This window comes from Schistocerca nitens, chromosome 1 (assembly GCF_023898315.1).
Source record: "Schistocerca nitens isolate TAMUIC-IGC-003100 chromosome 1, iqSchNite1.1, whole genome shotgun sequence".
Classification (NCBI taxonomy): Eukaryota; Metazoa; Arthropoda; class Insecta; order Orthoptera; family Acrididae; genus Schistocerca; species Schistocerca nitens.
In genome coordinates this window covers 478,460,479-478,486,299 of record NC_064614.1, presented here as the reverse complement: position 1 = coordinate 478,486,299, position 25,821 = coordinate 478,460,479, and the positions used below count along the sequence as shown (strand labels likewise).

General features: G+C 37.0%; 1 protein-coding gene across 1 annotated transcript in view; it reads left to right on the top strand.

Annotated features, from left to right (window-relative positions):
* LOC126252096 (centrosomal protein of 290 kDa) overlaps positions 1-23,450 on the top strand; it is a 187,141-nt gene extending 163,691 nt beyond the window's left edge. The window contains exons 28-32 of the mRNA XM_049952959.1: positions 1,653-1,851; positions 8,943-9,043; positions 11,329-11,479; positions 19,345-19,524; positions 22,256-23,450. Of these exons, the coding sequence (XP_049808916.1) occupies positions 1,653-1,851; positions 8,943-9,043; positions 11,329-11,479; positions 19,345-19,524; positions 22,256-22,291 (667 nt within the window). The 3' untranslated portion in view covers positions 22,292-23,450. The remainder of the gene's footprint in view (positions 1-1,652; positions 1,852-8,942; positions 9,044-11,328; positions 11,480-19,344; positions 19,525-22,255) is intronic.
* The last annotated feature ends 2,371 nt before the right edge of the window (positions 23,451-25,821 follow it).

Here is a 25,821-nt window from a genome sequence, read left to right as displayed (position 1 = left end):
AGTGGGCCCAAACATTTCATTTCATGGTAGACAACGTGTCTCATCTACAGCAGCTTAATTGTAAACTACAGGAGAATGGAAACAATTTTTTCAATGTTAGAATAAGTTATTTCTTTCAAAAACAAATCCTCTCTTTTTGCCCAAGACTTTGAATGGAAGACTTTGTTCACTTTGCATCCTGTTGAAACATCACCAAGAAATTAATTCTGATATTGGAATTTTTTATTTCAGAACAACACTTTTAAATACGAGGGAAGCTTTTCTCAACAGGTTCTAGAAATAGCAAATTGACATGAGCTTTGGTTGAACAACTTTTAATGCTGCTGTAACAGAATTAAATTTTTCTTCCTTTAATATTGGCATTGGCAGTTTTGAAATGCTGTTGTCAGATTTAAAGAAACAAAGAACTGTGGAGCTCTAAATTTAAATGTCTTTGTGTTGATATAGAAATTTTGGAGAAAAACAATTTTTGAAAAAACTAGCTTTTATTGTTCTTTCTTTATTTATTTTGTACTACATATTCATGCAAACAATTGTTTCAAAACAGGTACCTAATCTAGATTAAACTGAGAAGTTATCTTATTGATGAGAAGCTGGAATTATTCCTAAAATTAAAATCAACAGCATACAAACTGGACTTGCCGAAACTTTACAAGGAGATCCAAGGCCATTGTCCACATAGTGTTTGTCAGTCTTTGGCATGATTTTAATTTTATGGATATCTTACAATTTAAGTTTATTAATAAATAATATCATTACTGACTATGATACCTAGTTTTATTCAACATATATGTGGTTCTGTTCTTGCCGACATTTCCGAAAGAACAGACACCATTTTGATCTTGCAGCCATTATGAATCAACACACAAAGAAATTAAGGACATTAACTGCCAGTGAGCATTGATTTATATCAATGGGACAAGTTGCACATTTGTGCAAGACTAGTATTTGAACCTGAGTCTCCTGCTTACTAGGCTGATGCACCGACCACTATGCCATCCGGACACAGTGATCGTCACAGCTGCACGGACTACCCTAGCACACCTCCCTTCAGATCCAAATTCTCAATTTATGCCACACACTACTAATTTAGTGTCCCTGCTCATTAGTCTCATTATTTGTGGCATGAGTATATTAATACTATCACTTTGTTAAATGGTGATATTCACAAAATTCTAATGTTGTGTTTGTACCTGATCCCTGGCTATCAGACTGACCCCTCTGCCATGCTCTTCACAGTGATGTTGTTGCCATAATGCAAGAATTGTTTGGAATTTTAAGAGACTTGTATTGGAACAGTGAGAATTGACATTAGTTCACAAGGTGTGCTTTGGCAATTTAATAGTTAAGGTGACTGCTCATAAAAACTAGAAATTCTAGTTTAAAGACCTGGCCCTGACACACACAATTTTTGTGTGTCCCATTAGATGAAGGCCAACACAGTAACAGCAGTGACACCACTGTATACAGAAGGTGTAAGCCAAAATGTAAATAGAACTGACACCTAACACAGGTGCTTTCAACTGTATTAATTTAATGTCTTCTATTTAGTATTTGTATGTGACTGATCAATTATAAAATATCCTACACTTACTGTGACACTTTGGTATTGCTAATTCCTGAATGGGAAAAATGTAGAAGGTCTTTTGCAGTGTTCCAGCATTAGAAGAAGGACAGTTGAAAGATGAAAAGAAGGATACAAAGAAGGAAGAACTACTTTGTGCTGTTCAGAAATTAATTGAGCAGCTGGAGGGTGCTAAGAAAGATCCTACTCTTAATAAGTGCATGAGTTTACTTCATGCACAAGGTTCAAAACAGGAAATATTGACTAAGACAGTTTCAGAACTTGAGGTAAAGACACAGATATTATTCCGAGCTTTGTACTATAAAATATTGTTTTGTACCTTACTACAGGAGCAAGTGCATAGTCATGTAAGTTTGAATAAATGTATGCAGTTTATGCTTAGTGCAGCAACAAAGTGTTATACTAAGACTTCAGTCTGTCTTTATTGTCTTTTGTGGCCATTTATGTGTTATAGAATGAGGGGGGAGGGATTCTTCAGAGACCACATGGGTAGAATGGTATTTGCCATATGGAATGAGGAATTTGACTTAACTGCCTACATTTGAAAGATAGTACAGTCCTCATTAGAAGCACATGAGCCTCAAGGTGTGCTATGTACTAACACTGAAGAGGGAGGGAGAGACTAGTGAGGAGCAAAAGGCCATTAGTAGGCTACCTACAGAGCATATTCTGCATGCCAGTTGCGTTAGGTTCACCAAGGTGTGTGAGCCTCTTCTTGGATTGACTGTCTATATTTATAGCTTTTTGTGGAAGTGAAGTAGAGCACATTAATCAGTCTTCAGACAGGCCTAGAGCTTTCACTGTGGCCTTATGCAATATTAATAACCAACAACTGATTAAGTGGCTGCGGAAGGGAAGCCCTGTTGAGCACCTGCTGAGTGAGGACTGAAAATTAGAACTTCCATTGTATCAAAATATTTTTGTAATGTCAATAGACTAGAAGTATTTCAATTTTTTGTTCATGATATTTTATATTGACTGGTTGGGGCTCTCAGTTCAGTGAAACAACCCTTTAGCAGTAATCTACTTGTTGGAACTTCTGCTCACAGTCAGTTAACAGTCCTCAAAAGTATCGGTCCTATCAAGTATCTGATAACAACAGAAGTGCCCAGCTTTTTGAACTATAATAATGACAAAGCAATTTGTAAATATATTATGGATGTAAGTCTCTTTGAACTCCAAGAATTGTGGGAAGTGAAAAACAATGAGGCAGGTGAATAGTGACAATGAACAGACTAGTCCCTGTACATGAGTTTCGATTCTTCAGAGCTTCCTAAATATATAAAGGAAGCTTTTCCATGCCTCGAGGAACAGCTGTGCGTTCAGATCCAGTGAGATGTTGAAATTCCAGATGTTTGATCGTATGACCATGGGATGCAACGTCTTAGCAACATGCTGGAGCATTGTAAGACTCATCATAAAATGGCAGAAAATGTGTTGTTAACAGTTACAGTATCCATTCAGCTCAAAGCACAGATGCTCAGTCTTTACACAGAAGGAAAAACATTTTAAAAACCATGGTGATTTAATGCACCCCTATAGTTGTCTGTAGAGCCTATAGGCCCTTGTTAGGGGTTAAAATGCATACACTGACTGCATAAATGTGTGGTAGAGATTATGCATAGGCATCCATACTTGCATATTGTAAAACATAGTGAGGGTAATTTTACCAGCAAGAGTGCTGTAGTATGAGTATCATGGTTTTCACAGGAACTGGCTGAGAACTTGGAGTGACCTGAATTACACAGTGGATAGGCCTGGTGTCATGGAGTTATAGGCTATGCTAAGTGTGTGGATGCTTCATTGACACTGCCACCATGCGCTTTCCTCTGTTTGGAGGCAGTTTTCACCATTTGCCAAAGGCTAGAGGTTTTTCTCCTAGGAGCATTATACTCTTTAACAGGATGATTTTTGTTGGCTAGTTTCTGAGGTCATGTGCAAAGCTGGTGACAGCTATCCTTAGAATTGTCTAATAAGAGACTGTTCTAATGTAGACCACTGACTGAAGTCTCTTTTGACTATAAATAAATTAGCCTGTTGGTGTAGCCGGGGGTAAATTAAGACCCTCTGAAATGAAATGAAAGGGGGCCATTGAAGATAATATATACTCCAACTTTCAAAACACATGGTTGATGCAGGACTGAAGACTCCAAAGGTTAGAGGAATGCTTCATTGTGGAGCTAGTCTATAAAGGAAGTAGGAACCACTTGTACTTGCAAGTGCATGTGTAAAAAATGGTCGATCACTGAAACTGATAGCATGACAAGGTAAAAGTTAATGTTTTGTCTGAAAAATGAATGTCCTGCAGATAAAAATCCTTAAATCCTGTAGTCTCAGCAACATCCAATTTGTCATTTACTCCAAGAGAAGAAGGTGAAAAAACTTGAAACAGAATGGAAGAAAGAGTCAAACACAAATTTGTGACATCTGATGCCAACAATTCAGTATTTTGTATCGAAATAATAATGAGTTAACACCTTAGCCCTTCTAATCCTGCATCATACATGCTTTTTTCCCATTGAGATGAAAAAAGGAAAGAATGACTCTCACCAGCATTGCTATATAGGAAATTCTGATGCCAGTCTGAGGTTCTTCGGAGGAATCGTAACAAGTAAGAGGAAGCTTATCAACCCCTCCTTCTTGAATATAGGTCATAAGTCTGTGACTCTTATCAGTCAGGGTTGATGGAAAAGATCTAAAGAAGAGCAGTGTGTTTTGTAATAGGTTCCTTTAATAAGAAAGAGTGTGTAACAAAGTGCTCATTCAACTCCAGTAGCAGATGCTTCAAGACAGGTGTTGCACTTCATGGAGAGGTTAGAGGTTAACATTCCTCGAGCATCCATTAAAAGAAGTGACAGGCACTCTCTCCCAGTTGCATCACCTGATTGAAAAATCAGAGACATTGCTTCAGATCTCATGCAGAAGTGCAGAAGAACTGAAGCTCTTAATCCAGGAACCCCCCTGTCTCAAATATATGTTTATAAGAAATATTTTAAATTTCCTACACATCTGCCCTGTGGGCATAATGAAGATTTTGGTTGTGGAAGGTGGTAGCATTGCAGTGTTTTTGCTGGTGACACCTGTTATGCATCACCTATGACCTGAACTGTTGCACTCTAAGCTGTTGCTGCTGCCATCGGTGCATAATCTAGTATTTCATTATGCCCTACACCAGCAGTTCCCAACCCATGGACCACAGCCCACTTGTGGCAATAGGCCTTGATCACTGGTCTAGAGTCCAAAACAAGATAAAAATTATTGGGAGCTTCAGGGTTTTCACTCATCAGTCGTCAAGGTCAGCAAGCACAAAATGAAACAAGCTGAAATATTCACCAGTTATTTTCTTTTCTTTTTTTTTAATTTTGAAAATTGCCAATATTATGTGCCACCAGGAAGCTGGAAGTATACATGCTTACAAACAGCCCTACAGGGGTGGCTTGCAGCCTTGGTTGGCTGTTAATGGTGTTAACACATAACACCCCACAATCCAATTGTAATTTGTCGAGTTGCTGGTTTCTCAAACACAGTTGTTCACAAGAACAGCTTGCTTGAATTTTGCTCATTTAATATCCTGATACAAGAAGGAGGAAGGATGGTTGATGTTTTACATCCCATATGTGGCTAAAGATTGTGAGAGAAGGAGCTTTGCTTTGATTTGTTTCTGCTGAAGGAGAAGGAGTCAACCATCCTGGCACCTGCATAGAGTGACCTGGGTGACCACAGAAAACAGATAATTGGATGGCTGTTCCAAGAATTGAACCTGAGTCTGTAGAATGTGTGTTGAGGGTGTTAGGCAGCACACCTCTTTGCTCAATTCCTGTGGAGATATTGCCGAATTACTATTTCCTGAGACACTTGATGGCCTTTTTGACATGCTCTCTATGTGAACAAAACTTTTCAACTATACTTGTTTTGAAGAATAAGTATAGGAATAGACTGAATGTAGATAGTGATTTGATGCTAAAATTAACCAGTTTTAATCCAAATATTGATCTTCTCATGGATGAAAAACAATGTCAAAAATCCCATTGAGTTCTTTTTAACATTTACCACATGATCTTTAGTTTTCATCTAGTTGTGATAGCTAAGTCAATATAATAAAAATATTTTCTTTGTAAAAAATATAGATATTTTTCTATCCTTCTTGTACAGTATGTTTTACTAATTGGACCTACTGACACACACACACACACACACACACACTTTGTTTTTTACAAAGATATGGTACCCTGTATTATTTTTATTTGGTAATTCATTTCCTCTCCTAAAGTGGCAATAATGCTGCTTGATGTCGCCCTGATGGATAAAAAATGTTTGCTTGAAACATTTTGCACAGCTAAAAAGGTTGGGAACTGCTACTCTCCACCACTGAGTGAACATCTTTATAGTGAGGCACAGTATGCTGTGAGCCTCTTCCAGTATATGCCCGAGGGAACAACTGGTTGAGTGTCCCCAGCTGCCAGAAAATGTATGTCTTTTAAACATAATAGAAATGACATATTTCAGCACAGTATCAGAACCATTCTGTGCCACAAACTTTGTGTTCTGCTCACCAAACCATGGAGATACTTTCATTGCAAGAGTGATGCAAAACGTCAACTCCAATGACCACTTTCAGTTCCAACTGATTTTCTCTTAAAGAGCAGTACCCAAAAGCAGACTGCCAAAGTGTATCATTTCAAGGAAATCTGCACTCTATACAGCCAGAAAGCTGTATTTCAGTAGCAGGACAGTGTACAAGATTGAAAGGAACGAATAACATCTGTAATCTACAGAGGTTTTGAGGTATCCATGCCAAAATCTGCAAAATATATTTGAAGAAATCTGGGTGCTTAGTGTAATGAGATATGTTACTCTCCAATGAAGAAGAGGCCAGTACCACTGAGAATCTCCAAAAACAATCCAACCACAGAAAACCATGTGGCCTTTTGGACTGCAATGTCTAAAGCAGAAAGAAAAAACACAGAGAATAAAAACAGATTATGACACCAGCTTCTTACTGTCATTAACTGCTCCATCTGATCTTCAGTATTATGTGAGTCAGCAAGAGGATTGCAATGTAGGACTGTTCAGCTGATATAAATATCGAACAATGGGTGGTTCACAAAGGCACCACTACAGGCAGCCAAGATTATGCCACAATTCATTTGTAATATTATATTTCCAGAGAGCTAAGGCTTCAGTCTCATCCATATCAAAAGGAGTGTTTAATTATGACTTTGCAACCAGTGAAATATACAACTGATTTTATTCAGTCCCAGTCACATTATGGCTGCACCATTTGTAGATCAGTGTAAGCTTCATACCTCAAAATGCTCAATGTGTTACATGATGAGGCATCAGATTAGGAACTGGAACAATTTGGACCAGCCTGTATTCTGGGGATTGGTAAAGAAAGAATTAGGCTTTAACATTCCATTGATTACTGTGTTATTAGAGGTTGGTCACAAAATCAGAAAGAACAAAAATGGGAGAAGGAAACCAAAGGAACTCAGAAATTTAGCTAAACTGATTTAGGGAAACCTAAATCGAGATGTCTGGAGAAGTATGGAAGTTCAGTTCTGCAAGAAGCGTGCCACATCTTTAGCTAGATAACTGGTAACATATGCCCATAATACCTTAAATTTCTGAGAACATCCACAGTCACCCATACACATGTTTGAGTCCTACCAAATTAGTGTATGACTGAAAATAGGCTGGCAGATACAAATTTACAGACACGAGATTGGAACAAATATCACCACTGGTTGTTGTTAAGGCCCATGTTGATTTAAGAGCTCATGGAATACAGAATTCAAAGATCAAATTTTGTCACATGTAAATTAGTTGCTACAATTTTAAGGTAATGGGTAATGTAGACTGGTGGTTCTTTACAATTTACTCATGACAATGAATAAATTGTGTTTGGTGCTGAACTTCATGCAGTCTTGAGAGGGATGGAGAAGAAATGATCTGATCACATGCCAAAATTACTTATATGTCTAGATCCCCTAAGTGCTTCACAGACTGTTCAGCTTTGGTTTGAAGCTGGCACAGTACTTACAGTAGAATATCTTTGGCTTCCATCTGACAACCATGCCTCCATCCTTGCTACCCTCCCTGTTTTCGTTTCCCTGTTGCTTCATGACCTGGGTTATGAATAACTGAATCCACTTTCCCTTCTTCCTTTTCTTTCCCCTCTCTCCTCCCTGATGAAGGAACATTTGCTCCGAAAGCTAGGAACGTAAATTTTCGGTTCTGTTTTTTGTGTATCTATCGGCTGTACTGAGCTGAGGTAAGTACTGGCCAGCCCCTCTACTCTTTGTTAGTATTTGTTTCACATCTTTATATGAGATTTTCCATTAATCATTTAGTGAAAGGAATCACTAACATGTGGTGCTTATTCATTGTATTTTATTTTATGACAGGAGTGTGTCCCTATAATTAAGTGTGGGTATAGTCTCTATTTTATGTAAAGACTGGATGTGAGTAATATGGGGTCTAAAATGTTGTGGCATTTCATGCTTGTCCCTAAATTGTTGAAGTGTAAATTTTAATGTATTTTAACATGTATTGGTAATTAATAGTGAACAGTAAAAAAAGTGTGTTTAAAACTATTTACAGTAAACCATGTGATAGTGCAAGTTACAAGTGTAGCTCACAGTAAAGATAATGTGGAAACCTGTAAATTGACAAACTATAAAAGAGTAACAGCATTACTGCATAGTGCATAAAAACTGTGTTTGCTCAAGGAGGATCCTACCCATATATAAATTTATCCTGGGTTTGTGGCAGTGATAGAACTGCTTTTTCTCCAACACTCAACTGCCTCTGACCCAGGTGCTTGTGAGTGTATACCACATACATTTTCACATCTGTTGTATATTCTGTACATTAACATTTATTTTGTATGATTTTCATATGTTATTCCAAAAGAAAAAATATGTTCTCAGTTTTGCATAACAGTAATGCGCGGAACATTATGTGTAGCCAGCCTCAACAGGACATGCAACTCTGCATGTATTATGCCTTGGAAAATGGTAGGGCTTCAAATTTCATGAATAGGAAGATAATTCTCCATGTAACCAGATTTATACTAGCTAGTAAATGGGTTTGTTCATCATTATATGAAATGATTTGTGGGTTGGTGATTTCTTGGAATGTATGGTTATCTGTATAGATTTTGGTGAAGAGACTTTCATCCTTTGAGATAGTGTCTATGCTGTAAGAGTTGCAGTATAGTGTAGAAAAGTATGAGTATACTTAATTTCTGTTGACTTTTAGGAAAATTATAACATCCTAATATTTGCTGTGTCATATAGTTAAACAATTGTAGTGTCTTTTACTGACATTTACTGTCATAAACGTATTTTTTCAGAGTGATATTAAGATGTTAGCAGAGGCCCTAACTCATGATACAATCTTGCAACCTGAAGAAGTAAAGAAACCTACGACAGTTTATTCTGCAGAAAGAAAAAGGTATCATTCTTAAATATATATTCTTTTGTAGCCACTTCAGTCATAGAAGCAGAAAAATAAATATCTAAGTATTAATTTCTTAGTTCTTTGCTTATTTTTTGAAAAAGTTGTGGTTTGAAAAATTATTCTAAGATATTTGCTGATGCTGTGAAAGTCAGATTTTGTGTATGTGTGTCTCCACATAGACACCTGTGTGTATAGTCCCAAGTGTCCCCATGTCAAGGGAGAGATTGAAGTCATTAAGAACTAATTGAAATGATGAAGAATTGACACACCTGAAAGAAAAAATTAACACTCCTGTCCTGTGGGTTTATGTAGCGAGAACCTTATTGACCAATATCTCAATTACTAGTCAGTGTATGTCTTGTGTGTGAAATGGTGGACTTTTAATGTGTAGTGTTCATGCAGAAAGTTATGAGGGAATTAGAAAATGTTTATAACAATTTACCTGTGTGGCACTGAAAGCACCAGGATTTTCATATGCCAAAGGAAAAGCTAGAAAAGGACTGGATTTAGTCAGCATAAGAGCTCTAAAGATACAAAGAAATAACAAAATATATGGAGCAATATATAAATACAATTCCACAATCATTATTTTTACAAATCATAGTAGGCAGTGTACATGATATTACATCAAACAGGCTTTGTGGGATGAAACTCTAAATAACTTCTACATTAATCTAAAATTCAGCAGTGTTGACTATTTTATGAGGATGAAAAGGGACCATCACTCCAAGTGTTAATGGACAATGCACTTTTGGGAGATGCCCGTCCCTTGTACAGTACTTCCATCACATGTTCTCAGCTAATATTTTAGATTGATATGAAGTCAAATTAATTAGAAAAGTCATTTTCTCATCACTTTGCATATGACTGCCCTTACTGATTAAACCATTCCATTTGGTGATAGTGGCAGAACTGTAGCTGTGTTCCCATGTTTCAAAGGAAGAGTGCAGTTTAATGTCCCATCTATGATAAGGCAAGTAGAGGTGGACCATAAGAAAGGGGGCATGAAATCAGCAAAAACTTTCTCAAAGGAATCATTCTATCATTGCCTTAAGTGATTTAGGAAATGCAAGAAAAGCCTAAATGAAGATGGCTTCCAAACTGCAAGTGCAGTGTCTTAACCACTGAGCCTCTGTATTCGGGCCTCTGTTATGCTACCACTGAACTGAAGCGAAGCATTGTGGGTTATCATTGTCTGTCATGTCTGTCAGCCTCAGCTGATGTCAAATTTCATAATCCTCTACAAGGTTTAGGACTGACCTTCTCATGTGTACAATTCCCCCCTCTCTCCCCATTTCCATGTGCATGTGTGTGCACACTTGTATGGCACTGGTATATGTTGTAATAATGTCATGGCTTGTAATTTTTTCGGTTAAACAAAACAACTGCAGAAAGCCTGACCATTTGCCTTTCTGGGCACTGGTGTGCCTATTTACCAATAATACAGTAATCTCTTATATATTATCTGTTATTGACAAATAACGATACTGAATGTTCAGAATTTCTCTACATACCTATGCTAACATTGCTACGCAGTGTTTCTCAGCTTGTGTGCACTTTACCACTCTGTAATTAAAACCATTTGCAGGTCATTTATTGACCCTTTAAAATTTATATAATTTATGCCCTCCTATCCTAGGGCTGTCATTTTCAAAATAATTGTATATGGCTCCATTTATTTAATAAGAGAATGCTGTGGTGTAGCATTAAGATATGTGATAATTATTCAAGAAGCACCACATTCAGATCTTGATCGTGGAACTTAATTTAAGTTTTCTGGTATGATTCCATTAAAAAGTGCTGATGGTTTCTGTTGCTACATTACTGAACTGGACTAATATGTATATAAATGTAGACTTTCCTGGTGTACACTACTGAAGAAATACTCACATGTTTACACTGGGCTGAAAACCTGAGAGCTTTTCATATGGATTATTACTGTATCTGTAAAAATACCTGTTCTTTCAACATTAAGCCAGAACATCACTTTTAGGTTACATAAATTTCTGTAAATGTTTTAACTGTCTTCATCAAATGTTATGAGCTATAGTATTGATGCATTCTTTGTTGAGACCCATATGAGATTGTATGATACTAATAATTCAGCTAGGTACCTGAAAGAGTGTCTGTTGACTTTTGCACCAGGAATGTCTTGAAGGATGGTAAACAGTACTAATAAACAAACTTCATGTTGTAACAGAGCATCTGAGAAGAAAGATAAAAAATAGTATGAATAAGGAAACATGACTATACTTCACCATTCAGTATTCATTTTGCAGAGCAAACAGGAAGCTACAGCAAGAATTACAATTGAAAGAAATCCGAGAAGAAGAGCTCCAGAAAAAAATTAGATCACTTGAGAAGGAACTGCAGGACATCAGACAAGAACAACAGAAGGAACAAGCAGAAGTGGAAGAACGCAAGATGAAGGTTGGTTGCTGTTCATTAATAAAATATTTTTAATTTCTTGAACAGACCTGAAGGTTATTAGTGGTTCAGTAAAAAGGCAAATGCTATTTCTTTCATTAATGTTGTATTCCTGTTTATGAATATCAGTCAGTTGAGACAATTCTAATTGTGGAATGTGCCTTTAAATTTCTTTTATAAGTAAAATTATTAGTATTGTCATACAGTAGAACCTCTTTTACCCAACCTTTGATTAACCAGCTCCTCAGATTATCAGACAGTGTGTCTGAACATGAGTCTGTGCTCTTTGCCAAACTGTGTGCCAATGTTATCAATCAATTTTACTCCTGTCACAGGAGTCATGCTCCTCGTGCATGCTCAGTTGACAGACCGCTGCACTGTTTGCTTTACTGTATTCTTTAATCTGCTGTTTTATCTGTGCACATTTTCACTGTATTCTTTTTAATTTTAATGTAGCAGTGAAATTTTGTACAGTTTATTAACTTGTGATTAAGAAGTAGTGTAATGCTGCTGAAATTAAAGGTCTAACATATTGAAACAAAAAACATTTTACACTTTTTAAATAGATTTTTAGTGTCTGAATTTTCTGTTTTCCTTTTTTGTGTTAGAAATATAACTTTTTTACTTGATCTTGATTTAGTATGCCATTTTGAGCTCTGTAAAGGGCTTATTTTATTCTACTCTGATTATCCGTACTTTTTGGTGTACTGATCACACCCTAGTCCCAGAAGAGATGGTTAATCAGGGTTCTACTGTATGTTTGATGCTATCTTAATTTACTTTACTCATGTTCAGTATTATTATTTGTTTAATGCTGGTAATCTGAATTTTCCAATTTTCCTGTGTCTTAGATTCAGTATATGATTTCAGTTTATATGCACATTACTTGATGTTTTGTATTTAGTGCTAAACAATAAAAGCATTTGCTTTACTTAGTGTTATCATTTTTACACTGTCCCATCACATTAAAGTGAATACCTGTCAAAAGTCTGAATAACCACCTTTCCCACTGTTGACTGCTCGGAGATGTGGAGGAAGAGAGTCAATGAAGATCTGAAAGATACTGACAGGGATGTGGAACCATGCCAACTCCAGCAGACAGCTGCCCAGGGACAGATGCATACTTGTGTTAATCTGTCGTGCTTTCCAGAATGACGAGATCACACAGGGAATGCCACGAAAGCATTCCATAATACTCCCTTCCCCGGCCTGGACAAGCTCAAGTATTGTGGCATGAGTGGGACAGTGCACAAATCGTTTAATTCGTACCTAACTGGAAGAGTGCAGAAAGTAGAAATAAGTAGTTCTCGTAACATGCAAAGATCAGCACATTCCTCAAACTGGGGAACTATCAAGAATGGGGTTCCACAAGGGTCAGTCTTGGGTCCTTTGTTGTTCTTATTATATATTAATGACTTGCCATTCTATATTCATGAAGAGGCAAAGTTAGTTCTCTTTGCTGATGATACAAGTATAGTAATCACACCTGACAAACAAGAATTAACTGATGAAATTGTCAATACTGTCTTTCAGAAAATTACTAAGTGGTTCCTTGTAAACGGACTCTCACTGAATTTTGATAAGACACAGTACATACAGTTCCGTACAGTGAATGGTATGACGCCATTAATAAATATAGACCTTAATCAGAAGCATATAGCTAAGGTAGAATATTGCAAATTTTTAGGTGTGTCCATTGATGAGAGATTAAATTGGAAGAAACACATTGATGATCTGCTGAAACGTTTGAGTTCAGCTACTTATGCAATAAGGGTCATTGCAAATTTTGGTGATAAACATCTTAGTAAATTAGCTTACTACGCCTATTTTCACTCATTGCTTTCATATGGCATCATATTTTGGGGTAATTCATCACTGAGGAATAAAGTATTTATTGCACAAAAGCGTGTAATCTGAATAATAGCTGGAGTCCACCCAAGATCATCTTGCAGACATTTATTTAAGGATCTAGGGATATTCACAGTAGCTTCTCAGTATATATACTCTCTTATGAAATTTGTTATTAACAACCAAACCCAATTCAAAAGTAATAGCAGTGTGCATAACTACAATACTAGGAGAAAGGATGATCTTCACTATTCAAGATTAAATCTAACTTTGGCACAGAAAGGGGTGAATTATACTGGCACTAAAGTCTTTGGTCACTTACCAAATAGTATCAAAAGTCTGACAGATAACCAACAAGTATTTAAGAAGAAATTAAAAGAATTTCTGAATGACAACTCCTTCTACTCCATAGAGGAATTTTTAGATATAAATTAAGAAAAAAAAATTAAAAAAAAATTTAAAAAATAAAAAATAAAGAAAAACAAAAAAAACACAATAAAATAAAGTTGTTATATTAACTTAAGTATGTTGTTAAATTAACCTAATTATGTCATGTATTGGAAAATTCGACTCGTTCCACATCATTACGAAATATCGTATTCATGATCCATGGAACTAGTATTAATCTAATCTAATCTAATCCAATAGTTGTTACACGATGTTTGCTTTATGTCTGATGGAGCATAAAATGTGATTCATCTGAAAAGGCCAACTGTCACCAGTCAGTGGATGTCCAGTTACAGCATTGGTCTGCAAATTCCAGCCCTCGTCGCTGATCAACAGCAGCCAACAGCAGTGCAGGAACCAAGTGCCTGCTGTGGAGGCCCATATGCAGCAATGTACACAGAATGCTCATTGAAGAGACACTGTTGGTAGCCCCTTGATTCATCTGAATGGTCAGTTGTTCAATAATTGCACATCTGTTCACCTGTACTCATCTTGGCAGCCATCATTCACCCGCATCATTTGTGGCCTGTGGTGCACCACAGTTGCATTGGCACTGGTTTTGGATAGTGCTGTTTTGCCATGCACAGTATACTTTTACCGTGGTGGCATGTGAACAGTTTACAATTTGGCATTTTGGAAATGCTTTCACCCTCAACCCAAAAGCCAGTGATCATACCATTTTGGATGTCAGATAAATCACTCCATTTCCACATTATGAAATGACTGCACTGTTTTCCATATCCCCGTGATACACCAAGGCACAGTGGTTGGCACACTGGACTCTCATTCAGGAGGACGGCGGTCCCATCCCGCTTCCAGCCATCCTGATTTAGGTTTTCCGTGATTTCCCTAAATTGCTTCAGGCAAATGCCGGGATGGTATCTTTGAAAGGGCATGGCTAACTTTCTTCCCCATCCGCCCATCAATGAGACCAATGACCTCACTGTTTGGTCTCTTCCCCAAACAACCCAACCCAACCAACCCTGTGATACATTTTAAGTACCCTCCATTTCTAGTGTTGCCACTGACCCTCTATAAGTGGTTATTGCACATTGGCATCAAACATATGTGGTGATCACATTAATGTCACTGTACTGTCTATTTCTTTCAGGCCAGATTTTTATTTTTGCAGCACTTCCATCATGAATGGAAGAATTTATTTGCATCATGTTATGAAACATATTTTCACAATGTTGACTACTCTGAAATTAAGTTCGTCATTTACTATTCATTTGATTCTACTCAGTTGTGAGAGCTAACATGGAGAAATGAAGAAAGGAGAAGGAATATCGTGAACTAAACACACAAAACGTGCATCAAAGAAGGGAAGAAAGTGCAGCAGGAAAGTAGTCACTATAAAACTTCTTTGCAGGAGAAATAATTTGTGATCCACTGTAAACAATCTTATTACCGTATTTACTCTAAACTAAACCGCACTTTTTTCCGGTTTTTGTAATCCAAAAAACAGCCTGCGGCTTAGAATCGAGTGCAGAACAAGCGGAAATTCTGAAAAAAGTTGGTGGGTGCCGCCACAACTTACTACTGCCGTCGAATATATGTAGCGCTATACAGGCATGTTCCACATCCACGAGGATCTCCTCAGCACGGATCTATGGAACGTAAACTAATCTAATCTAAGGCATGCTTTGTAGGCAAAAAGATAAATACTGGCGCCAAAACGTCCGCGTCAGTAAATAAATTAGAAAAAAAAGGTGGAAGACGAGCCATTTTCTCTGCCCCGAGTTTCGACCACTGCATTTTCATACACTATCCAACGAAGTAAATACAAATTCCGTATAGTTCATCTTCGAATGTAGCAGTATTTCAATGTACCACGAAATCCGACTGGCAAGACTGTTTGGGATGTTTGTCAATTTAGCCAACTCTACGTTCTGAATTTTTTCCTATCTGTGAGAAGAGATGGTTGCTAATAGGAACTTTTATAAATTGTGAATCACATGCAGAATTCTCGTCACCATTCATGTTTGCTGCTACCTCATTTAAATCCTGTCTGCCTAATAAACTACGAAACTAGAGTGAGACAACAGCAAACGCGGAAGAATATACATATGCCATGTTTATATTCGTATTATTCTTATGCTTAATAGTGATACAGTCAGAAATGAAGCACGGCAATTGACTAGATTTTTAAATCTAAGACGACTCTAATTTCTGTGTAGAATGTAATGTGCTAAAGAGACGCCTGCAAAGATTTTCAAACGGAGAAAAGTTTTCGCTAAACTCTCGTTCAGAACATCTATCATACGCAGTCTATTATTTGGTTGTTGTTGATCATTATCAAAGAAAGCAGCAGTGTAGGTAACAACAAATAGCAGTTTCTTGCCATTGTTTCGCTAATGATCGATTCCTATTTTCTTTAAAAAAAAAAAAAAAAAAAGGCGGTGGTAGCGCGGCGCGCACAAAAGCAAGCCATGCCGCGAGCGGCGACAGGCTGTAAACACGCACTATCAGAATGCGACAAACAATGCATGACACAGTACAGTAATGCATTTTCAGCTTAGAGTGATGTAAACACCTATAACAAAGGAAACTGCACTGATCAGATCAAAGAAAAATAAGCAATCAATTCAAACCAGACGAAGCACGTGGAAAAGGAAGGGTACCCGTATAAATACGGACGGAGTGCGTGACGCGTAGCAATGGCTACCTGGTAAACCTTAACTGCTAAGCTTACGACACGAACCAAACTACAGTAGCTGTATCGTCATTAATTCGACCTAAATTGTATCTCATATTACAATGGACCAACTTTGTTTCGATTTGGAGAGGCGGCCTATAATTTTTCTCTCCCCTTGAATTTCGAGTCTCAAATTTCAGGTGCAGCTTAGATTCGGGAAATTTTTTTCCCTTGATTTCGAGCCTCATTTTTCAGGTGCGGCGTAGATTCGAGTAAATACGGTAGGTCCTGGCAAAACATCAACCTGGTGTCATAACTGGCAGAAAGCTCTAAACGCAGAGAAATATAAAGTTTTGTTCTTTGTGTTTATCCTGAGAAGAGCAGTTTGAAAGTTCACAGAATTGTTTGAGTGGTAATAGAATGTAACATAAACAATAAAATTTGACATTGTCACTATGGCCAATGACAGCAGTGTAGGAATTATTGAAAAAAATCCGGATGTTCCAGGCTTTGATCACAATTACAATAAATAATGACATTTTCCAGTTAAAGGTTGTCATTAAAATGTTATGCCAGTGTATGTAGCAAGTTGACATTGCCAGATCAGCACAATTTTCAGCATACTTTTACTTTATCCAATTTGAGTACAGTGATCCAGAGTTGGTCATTAACAATTGGAGCTGCTCATTGCTTCTTGTGACACCAAACAAGATGATGAAGTGGTTAAAGACACTGGACATACTTTCAGAAGGGTGGCAGTTCAAGGCCCAGCCCAACCACCCAGATTTTAAATTTTCTGCAGTGACCTTTTGTTTAAGGCAAATGCTGAGATGGTCCTTTGAAAAGGTCATTACTGAAATCGTTCCCCATCATTCCCCTCTCCAAAGTAGTGCTTCATCTCTAGTGATCCGTTATTGGTGAACATTAAATCTAAATCTTCCCGCCTTCTTTCCTTACAGTTTGTGATCAAATACCATGATGAACAACTTTTTTAACAGAAATGCTGAAAAATGCTAACTGGTTGACACTTAATGGAAGGTATAATGCGACTCGTAAACAGTATTATGAAAAGAATAAATTGCTACCCACCATATAGAGGAGATGTTGTGTTGCATACAGGTGCAACAAAAAGATTGCTATACAACAGAGCTTTCGGCAAAAGACCTTGTTGTAAAGTAGGAAATAACCACAAACATGTGGGAGCACTCGCATGTGCTCACGCATGCACAAGCAACTGTCCATGATGAGAAAAGCAATCTGTGGTTGGTAGGGGTAAGGAGGATGCTGGTGTTGAGAGGGGGAAGAGTAGTAGGGTAGGGGTGGGGGAGGGTGTAGTGCTGCTTGTGGGAACATGGAGTTACACGATAAGGTTGCCAGGTGCAGTAGGAGGTTTGAGAGGGTGTGGGGGGAAGGGGAGTGGAAAAAGAGAGAAATAGAGGAGGAGAAAAAGACATGGTGGGTGTGTTGGTGGATTAGAAGGCTGTATAGTGCTGGATTGGATGTAGTGAAGGGAATAGATGGCCAAAGGACAGGGACTAGCAGAGGTTATAGGAACATAACAAGGAGTGTTATAGGAACATAACAAATGTAGCCCACCCCTGGCCTCAAACTTTGCTGGTCCCTGTCCTTCACCCACCAGTCCCCTTCCTGTGTAGTGCTGCCACTCCAGCACTATACAGCCTTCTCATCTATCAACGTACCCACTAGTCTTTTTCCCCTCCCTTATTTTTCTCCTTTTCCAGTCCCCTTCCTCCCCAACCCCCTCCAAACCATCCAGCTGCACCTAGCAGTCCTACCCTGTCTGCACCATATCCCTGCATGCTCCGACAAGCAGCACCACATGCTACCCACCCGTACCCTCCTCTACCCATGGATTGCTTCTACCATCGTGTGCAGTTGCTCGTAGTGTGGCCTAAATGGCCAGGTACATTGGTTATGTGTGTATGTGTTGTGCTTGTGTGAATACGCGTATGTTTCCTACTTTAAAAGAAGGCCTTATGGCCAAAAGCTCATATGTACAGCAATCTTTTTGTTGTGCCTGTACTCAGTTCAGCATCTCCTCAATATGATGAGTAGCAGTCTGTCCTTTACAGAATATTGTCATTATTCCAATCAGGATTTCCCACTGTTTTATTTTACCTCATAAACATCTACATACAAAATTAGCTTTCAGGATGAAAACTTGTAATGTTGTTAGTTCCCTAAATATAAATTTTATAAAGACTGTCAAGTTGAAATTAGACAGATCACATAGGGGCATTTTACCAGTCATTCTTATGAGGCTCCATCTGTGAATAGATTAAGAAGAAGTCTTAATATTGACTGCAGCAAAAAGGATCCTTTGCACCTACACTATAGAGATCCACAGAGTATAATGTAGATTCTGAAGTTGTGTTAAGACTTGGATCTACTGTGGTCACTATTAGTATTGTGGTTTGTTTTAAAATGATGCGTAAATATATCACTTAATATGATTGCATGAACTCATGTAGTTCACTAAAACACATTTGATATGAAAACAAGAGGACGTGCCCTGTCTTAAATAAGAATATTGTAATATGTGAACTAGGTAAACTAATTATTATGTTCAGGTTTGGATAACACCAAAATATTCTGAGGACGAAGCCTTGTTTTTCACTGCCCTGGACTATAATTAACATGGAGTTAACCATTATTTGTGTTAATTCAACTTATTTGATGTGCTAATAGTGTAGTTAAATAATTAATGTGAGTCATGCCGTTGTAAGAAGCGGTCACAGCTGTTAAAGGCCCCTCTTACAGATAAAAGATAGGTGAAATGATGAATGTGCAAGACACTGCATAACTAACAACAGTGTTATGTTTTTATCAGTAGATGTTTACTGTCAGCATACTTTACAAGTATATTGTAAACTGAAAAGAGGTAACTATTTTCATGAATTTATTTTTCTTTCAGGCAGTGCGATGGGATGAAAGGAAAAAATGGCAAATTCAATTAGAAAAAATACGCAAGAAATTACAAGATATGAAAGAAGCCAATGAAAAACTGGAAAAAAGCAACACCGGCTTAAGATTCACGGTTACTAGACTGGAACGGGAGAAAAATCTGCTTCTCATTAAACTGTCCACATTAAAGGTAATTTAGCTTGGCATGATTTTTGGAAGTTGTATTTCTGCATGTGCTGTCTGCTGTAACCAGTTAAGGCAGTCAATTCTAATCCAGTCTTCAACTGAATCCAATCTGTGAAGATTCTTCTGTTGATGGCATCTTGTGATGCATTGTATGATTGAAAGGATGCACAGAAGACAGAAGTACTAATCAAAGTGTACAGTCTTATAATGAGAAAGTTTGCTGGATCAGTAATATGTATTACTAGTGCACCTGGCAATACTTCGCAATTGCTAAATATGTATGGGAATTATCTCTATCCATCTCCTCCTGCCTCTTCTCTCTGTGCATATCCTCCTCCTTTACATCCATGTCCTCCCGCCTTCTCTATCCATCTCCTTCTCCCCACTCTCTCTGACCATATTTATTGTTATTGAAATGGAACCTTGATTGGGAATAGGTTTATGAGTCTCGGTGAATCATTGATGTGCTTGTGTATGTGACGTGTGACGCAGTCAAAAAAGAATTTTTCTTAAAAGTTGGGTAAAAACCTCATTCTTGGTTAATATTCCCCTCAAATTGTGTCATTTGGAAGGAACTGTTGTGCTTTCTTATATTCTATAAGAAATGCTTCAATCAAGGTTCTTGGCCTGAAAGCAAGATGCCCATGCCTTTAGTGGCAGTGTCAATTGTGGTAATTTGACCTTTCCATTCACACAACGTAATCCTGACGGTTCATGTCGATACCTTGAAGCATGAAAATGTTGCCAAATAATGTTCATTGTCCTGAAGTCGACCAATACATCCACAGTGTAATCTACTATTGGATTGTATCTGAAGCCATACATTCAGTTCGAATTGGTACATTTGGCCATCTGTTGTGCCAATGTTCCAAATTATTTTGTGCATAAGCCCCAACCAAGTGAACTGAACTCGATTTTATCCATTGTTCCAGAGTCAAAATGGACTGAGCTTGAGAAATTCTTATTCAGTTTGCCTCCAAACTCTGTCTACACTATTTGTCAGTCTCATTGATTCGATAGTCATGTTGTTGGCTCGTGTTGCACATATGCCCACCAATATTTCGATGCCTCAGTAGTGGCATTTTTTCCAAAGAAGTAAACAATGAACTGAAATCAGTTGAACATTTGCAGCACACCAAATTATAACAAACTGACATGAGTTCAGTCTTGGCAACACACCAAAGATATGACCACCACCAATAATACACTGAAATATTGTATTCTTTTTTTGCAGAATATCAATATTCAATGCAGACTTTGTTGTTGTTATGGAAACATGAGACAGCAGAACTGTCAAACTGACCATCATATTTATTTCATTGAGATTTTCATACAAAAATACCATCAAAATCTCTGATATTCCTGTGGATTTTCCAAAACTTTTCTTTCATACAAACCTTGTCCTGACAATTATGGACACAACAATCAGCCAAATCACTCATGCCATTCTCAGGTGGTGGTCTTTCGTACAAATTACAATTGATTTTTGTTTATATAGATTACATTTGGTTCTGAGCTTGTTGATGGTTAAGACACATAAGAAGTAGAAAGATACCATTCTTAATAGAGCACTGCATCCATGTGCTGAAGGTGAATGAGTAGCACTCATTCCCCACCACTCAGTTTCCATGTGCATAGACTCCACACAGCTGGCGGCTTTTGCTATGTCACAACACAGTGCAAGGTGTACTGGCAAGTAATGGAGCAACATCAGGTCTGTGCACACTGCAACTTTGCAGCCTATTCCCATGTGAGTGACATCCAAGCAGCCACACATGCTCTGTGTGTATCTGTCTCATTAGGTAATTAGTATTGGTCATTTCAGGCAACTTCCACCAAACTCTACAAAGTTTGTTTGCTCTCTCTTGCACACCACAGTCACTTGAAGACCACTTGGATCAGCCACACACTTGTGCTCTAATTTTAATGTTTCAAGAATAGATCATTCATCATAATATAGAAGTCATCTTCACAATAGAAAGGAACTGTGACATATGTTTCCACATTTTGTTGCTTAGGTATGAAAAATAATTGCTCATTTCACATTCTGTTCAGTGATTATGACATCATCAATAAACGCTATACTCTTTTTGGTAGTGGTCACTTTTCCATTTTGTGAATTTTTTGGAGCCTTTTTTGAATATGAGATATATTTGAGTGATGTTAGTAATAATAACTGGTATGTTGTTTTAGGAGATGGCTTCTGTTAGTGCCAACAGGCATACTTTGAATTTGATTTCATTTAGTGGTTCCATGATGGCACTGTAAACTCTTAATATATTCCAAAATAGTGATAAGAATGAAAACATTCATTTTTCTGTTTCTATTGTATATTCAATGGCGTGACCTTACTCTTCATCATATTCTGAATTTTACATGTCCAGCTATTCTTTCTTACCTTTTAGTTACTTTTGTCATGTTCCCAGCAATTGCTAAAGTATCATTGCATTTTATCATTGCCATTTATGCTGAACAATAGAAGCCATCATCAGAAATACATCTGAATAAGTTCCATTCATAGGAGATAAGCTGCAGAGGTTATTTCTCAGATTAATTTTGCAAACTGGCTTGTTATCTGCTGGTTGGAAATTAATTGTCGATTCTGATTTTAAGTCTTTCATAAGTAAGGAGACTATGTTCAGTGGCACATAAGTAGTTTTATCTATTCTGTTAATGTAACTGTGTTAATATGCATTTACCAAGTGAATATGCTGTCCTGTTATTTTCCGTTTCAGGAGGAAAAAGTGAAACTAGCTCTTTCAGCTAGGTAATAAAACATGAGTAATTCAAAACTGTCTGCAAAACACAATTCAGCTTGCATTCAGCATGTTAGAGGGAAGAAACACATGTATCACATGTCCTTGACATTCTGGAGTTTCCTCTGTGTGAAGTACTGTAATGAAGCCAGTTCTATTTTTACAAAATCTCCATACTGTGCTTGCAGTAACATATGTGACTGCACATTACACTTGGAAAACAGAATTTTTAACTATATTGTGCTCATGCCCCTGAAAGCCCAGAGTTTATAACAGCAATGTAACATTCATCACTTACCTTTGTGCAATGGTGTACTGTCTCTTATTCTCAGCAGATGTATTAATTTAGTAATTTGACTACTGTTTTTTTATGATGTTTTCATGTATTAATAGAGTGGTACTTATCAGAGTGTTTAATTTACTCATTATTCAGATGGCTGTTTCGCAGGTGCCTATATTTGCAACAGTAAATATTACATGCATAAACTTGTAAAAGATTGTGAATTGTCTGGTAAACCATGTAATTATTTTGGGACTTGTGCATTCGTGTCCTGTGTGCTGTTAACATATATGTATACTTGCAAACAAGAGTGTAGCCTAATTTATTTTTCAGATATGTGTGTGTAGTTCTGTCTGTTTCTGTATTTATTTACTAAGAAGATACTTTTGAACACTTCTTTGTCCTTTCAGTACAAGAAAATCAAAGATTTTGTTTTACTTAAACGTATGACTATTGCTGCCTATTTTATTTCTAATAATTTGGTTGTCAGTCAGGTCCCAACATTTAGAAAATTAAAAGGCACACAAAAAATACAGTTGAATATGGTTGTAACAATAAATTTAACTTACCTGCAAAAAAGAAGAATGAGTTAAAGTGGTAAAACCGGGTTGTGTTGCTAACTTTTAATATAAAAAAGTACAGAATACTATGTGTCTGCATAAACAATATTTTTTTTAATACAGGAAGACTTGTGCATACTTGTTCATATTTATGTTCTTAGCATTTCCCTTTATTTAAGATTTTGGATTTGATTGATGTTTTATTATTTGTCATCATAATTTAGTTTATACTTTGCAAAAATTGTTGTGTGCCTTTATGTAATCCATTCTCTTTTGAGATTAAAAATGTGTTTAATTGCATCAAAATATTTATGTTGTTTAATGGTCATGGGATTTGAAGGTAGACGATATGTTCACTCGCAAATACCAAAAATAAATTAATTAAATTGTATGATATTGGCTATAATTATAATGGCACTAAGAATATTCAAAAATGCATTGCTTTAAAATTATCTTCAAGAGTTATTCAGCTTCACATGACTCACAGATTTACATCTAGACCTAAATATGAACTCTGTAAGCCACTATGAAATGTGTGATGGAAGACGTATAATGTGCCAGTATTCCTTTCTTCCCTATCCTATTACTGTCATGAGTAGTCTGTGTCACCCTATAAAACTAAATTGTTTTTATTGTACTTTTTTGGTCATTAGGTAAGATTTGTGTGAGGGGAAATATTCTTGGGAAGAGATGTTCACTGCATCCACAGTATTCACATTATATGCACCTACAGGCATTCTTTGATATACAGTTGATAGGCGATAGGTCATTTCTTTCATATAAGCAGTATAATTCTAGTACTCCAGCAAGTCCAGTGGTTCTTATCCCTACTAAGTGATCATAATTAAGTTTTGATTCCACAATAACTTTATTTTTGAGTGAACTGTAGTAGAGTCTTCCACATTGAAATAATTTTAGGAGACATGTTTTAGTACCATTTAAACAATTTTTGAGGTATAAAACTCAGAAATCCTTTTACACTGGTTAAATAGTTAGGGGATCATTCCGGTGTTCCACCACACAAAAATCTAGTGCCCCTTTAGTGCAAGTAAAGATAACAAATTGTTTAAGCTGTTTGGTTGACTTAAGTCCGTGGCTTGAGTAGTCATTGGAAGAACAGCCTTAGGATGAAGGAACAGTATGTAAGTTTAATGACCTGGATTTTCTGCTTTCGGTAGCTCCCACTCTTCAGTATGTTGCTTCTTGCTATAATCTGGTTTAATGACCAGTTTAGTTAATTGATGAATACAACAGTGTATAAGTTGTGATCTTTTCACATTTATTAACATAAGTCAAATATCGATGACTAGCTTACAATTAACACTTTTAGCAGCCTTTATACCACAGGTCAGTGCTTACACTGCAAATGTTGCCAGAGGCAACATTTTTACACTACACTTTCCTTGTCATGTTCTGACTCACAGATAACATGAAGTGAGTTTTCAGTTATTTAGTCACTGTGCACTTTGTATATATGAACATGAAATATACTGTTATATTTTAATTTATAACATGAAAGACAGCAAAATTAGATAACACAAAATTGAGGGCTACAGAACTATGATACCTGAAATTTGGAAGTAGTTGTTACTTAAGAGTCCAATTTTCTGGAACATGGGAACTGAGGTTACTAATAATTTTTAAAACAAGATTTTTTTTTAATTAATAAAATGTGTTCTGAGAAGAGAAGATTGAGGTCTTTCAAATGAGGTACATCACTTTAGCAGTAAACACCCATTTGCTCATAAGGAATTTCCACTCAAAGTGTTCTTTACAAATCGTAAACTATGGACATCTTTTTATGAAAATTGTTTCCAAGTAAATTAATTAGGCTGTTATCATCAGTAAATGTGAAATTACTGAGTAACACAACTTTATGCATATGTGCTTGAATAAGAAAGTAGCTATTTGTGTAACTGTCGTATATGTGTTATTTATGAAACTAGAGCAAAATAAAGAAAAAAATGTTTAGGTATCAGGAGTGGTACAATAACAAATAGGATAGTTACAGCTTGCTGTGTTACAAGTAGTTATTTTCAGTATCATTGAGGGTGTAAATTTATAGTTGTGGACTAGCAAGAAAATAGTGGGAAGCGTTGGGAAAAGATAATGACAAGGTCATCCACAAACAACTAAAGCAAAGACAGTCATAACATCTAACTTATTGCCCATCACAAGGATGTAGACAAAGAGAGGGATGAGTCCGGACCGCCACTATCACCTAAAAAAATTGTACACAACCTAGTTGCCATGTAGTGAAACAGAAAGATCAAAAGTTTCCATTTGAGATTGTTGCTACAGTGTATATGCATCATAATGTGACTCCGATTTGGGTGTTATAAGTACCACCATGAAGGCAGGGGTTTAGTGGGGCATTTGTTTCTTTCCAACGTGTGTGTGGTAAATGCAGAAATGTGAACTACAGCAACATTGTTACTGAATGTGTCCAAATAGGACCAACTTCCTTTTATTCTTTTCTTGGGTGCCAAAGGGCAAACACCAGTAGACATCCATTAGACAATGAAGATTATGAACGGAACAGCATGTCTGTCGAAAACTGCTGTTGTGGACTGGTGTGACAAGGGATGCTGCTGATTCATGGTAATGCACATCCCCACATCGCAAATGTCACGACAGAAGTTACGCCAGCTCAACCGGGAGACACTCTAGCACCCATCCTATAGTCCTGATCTCTCCCCATGTGA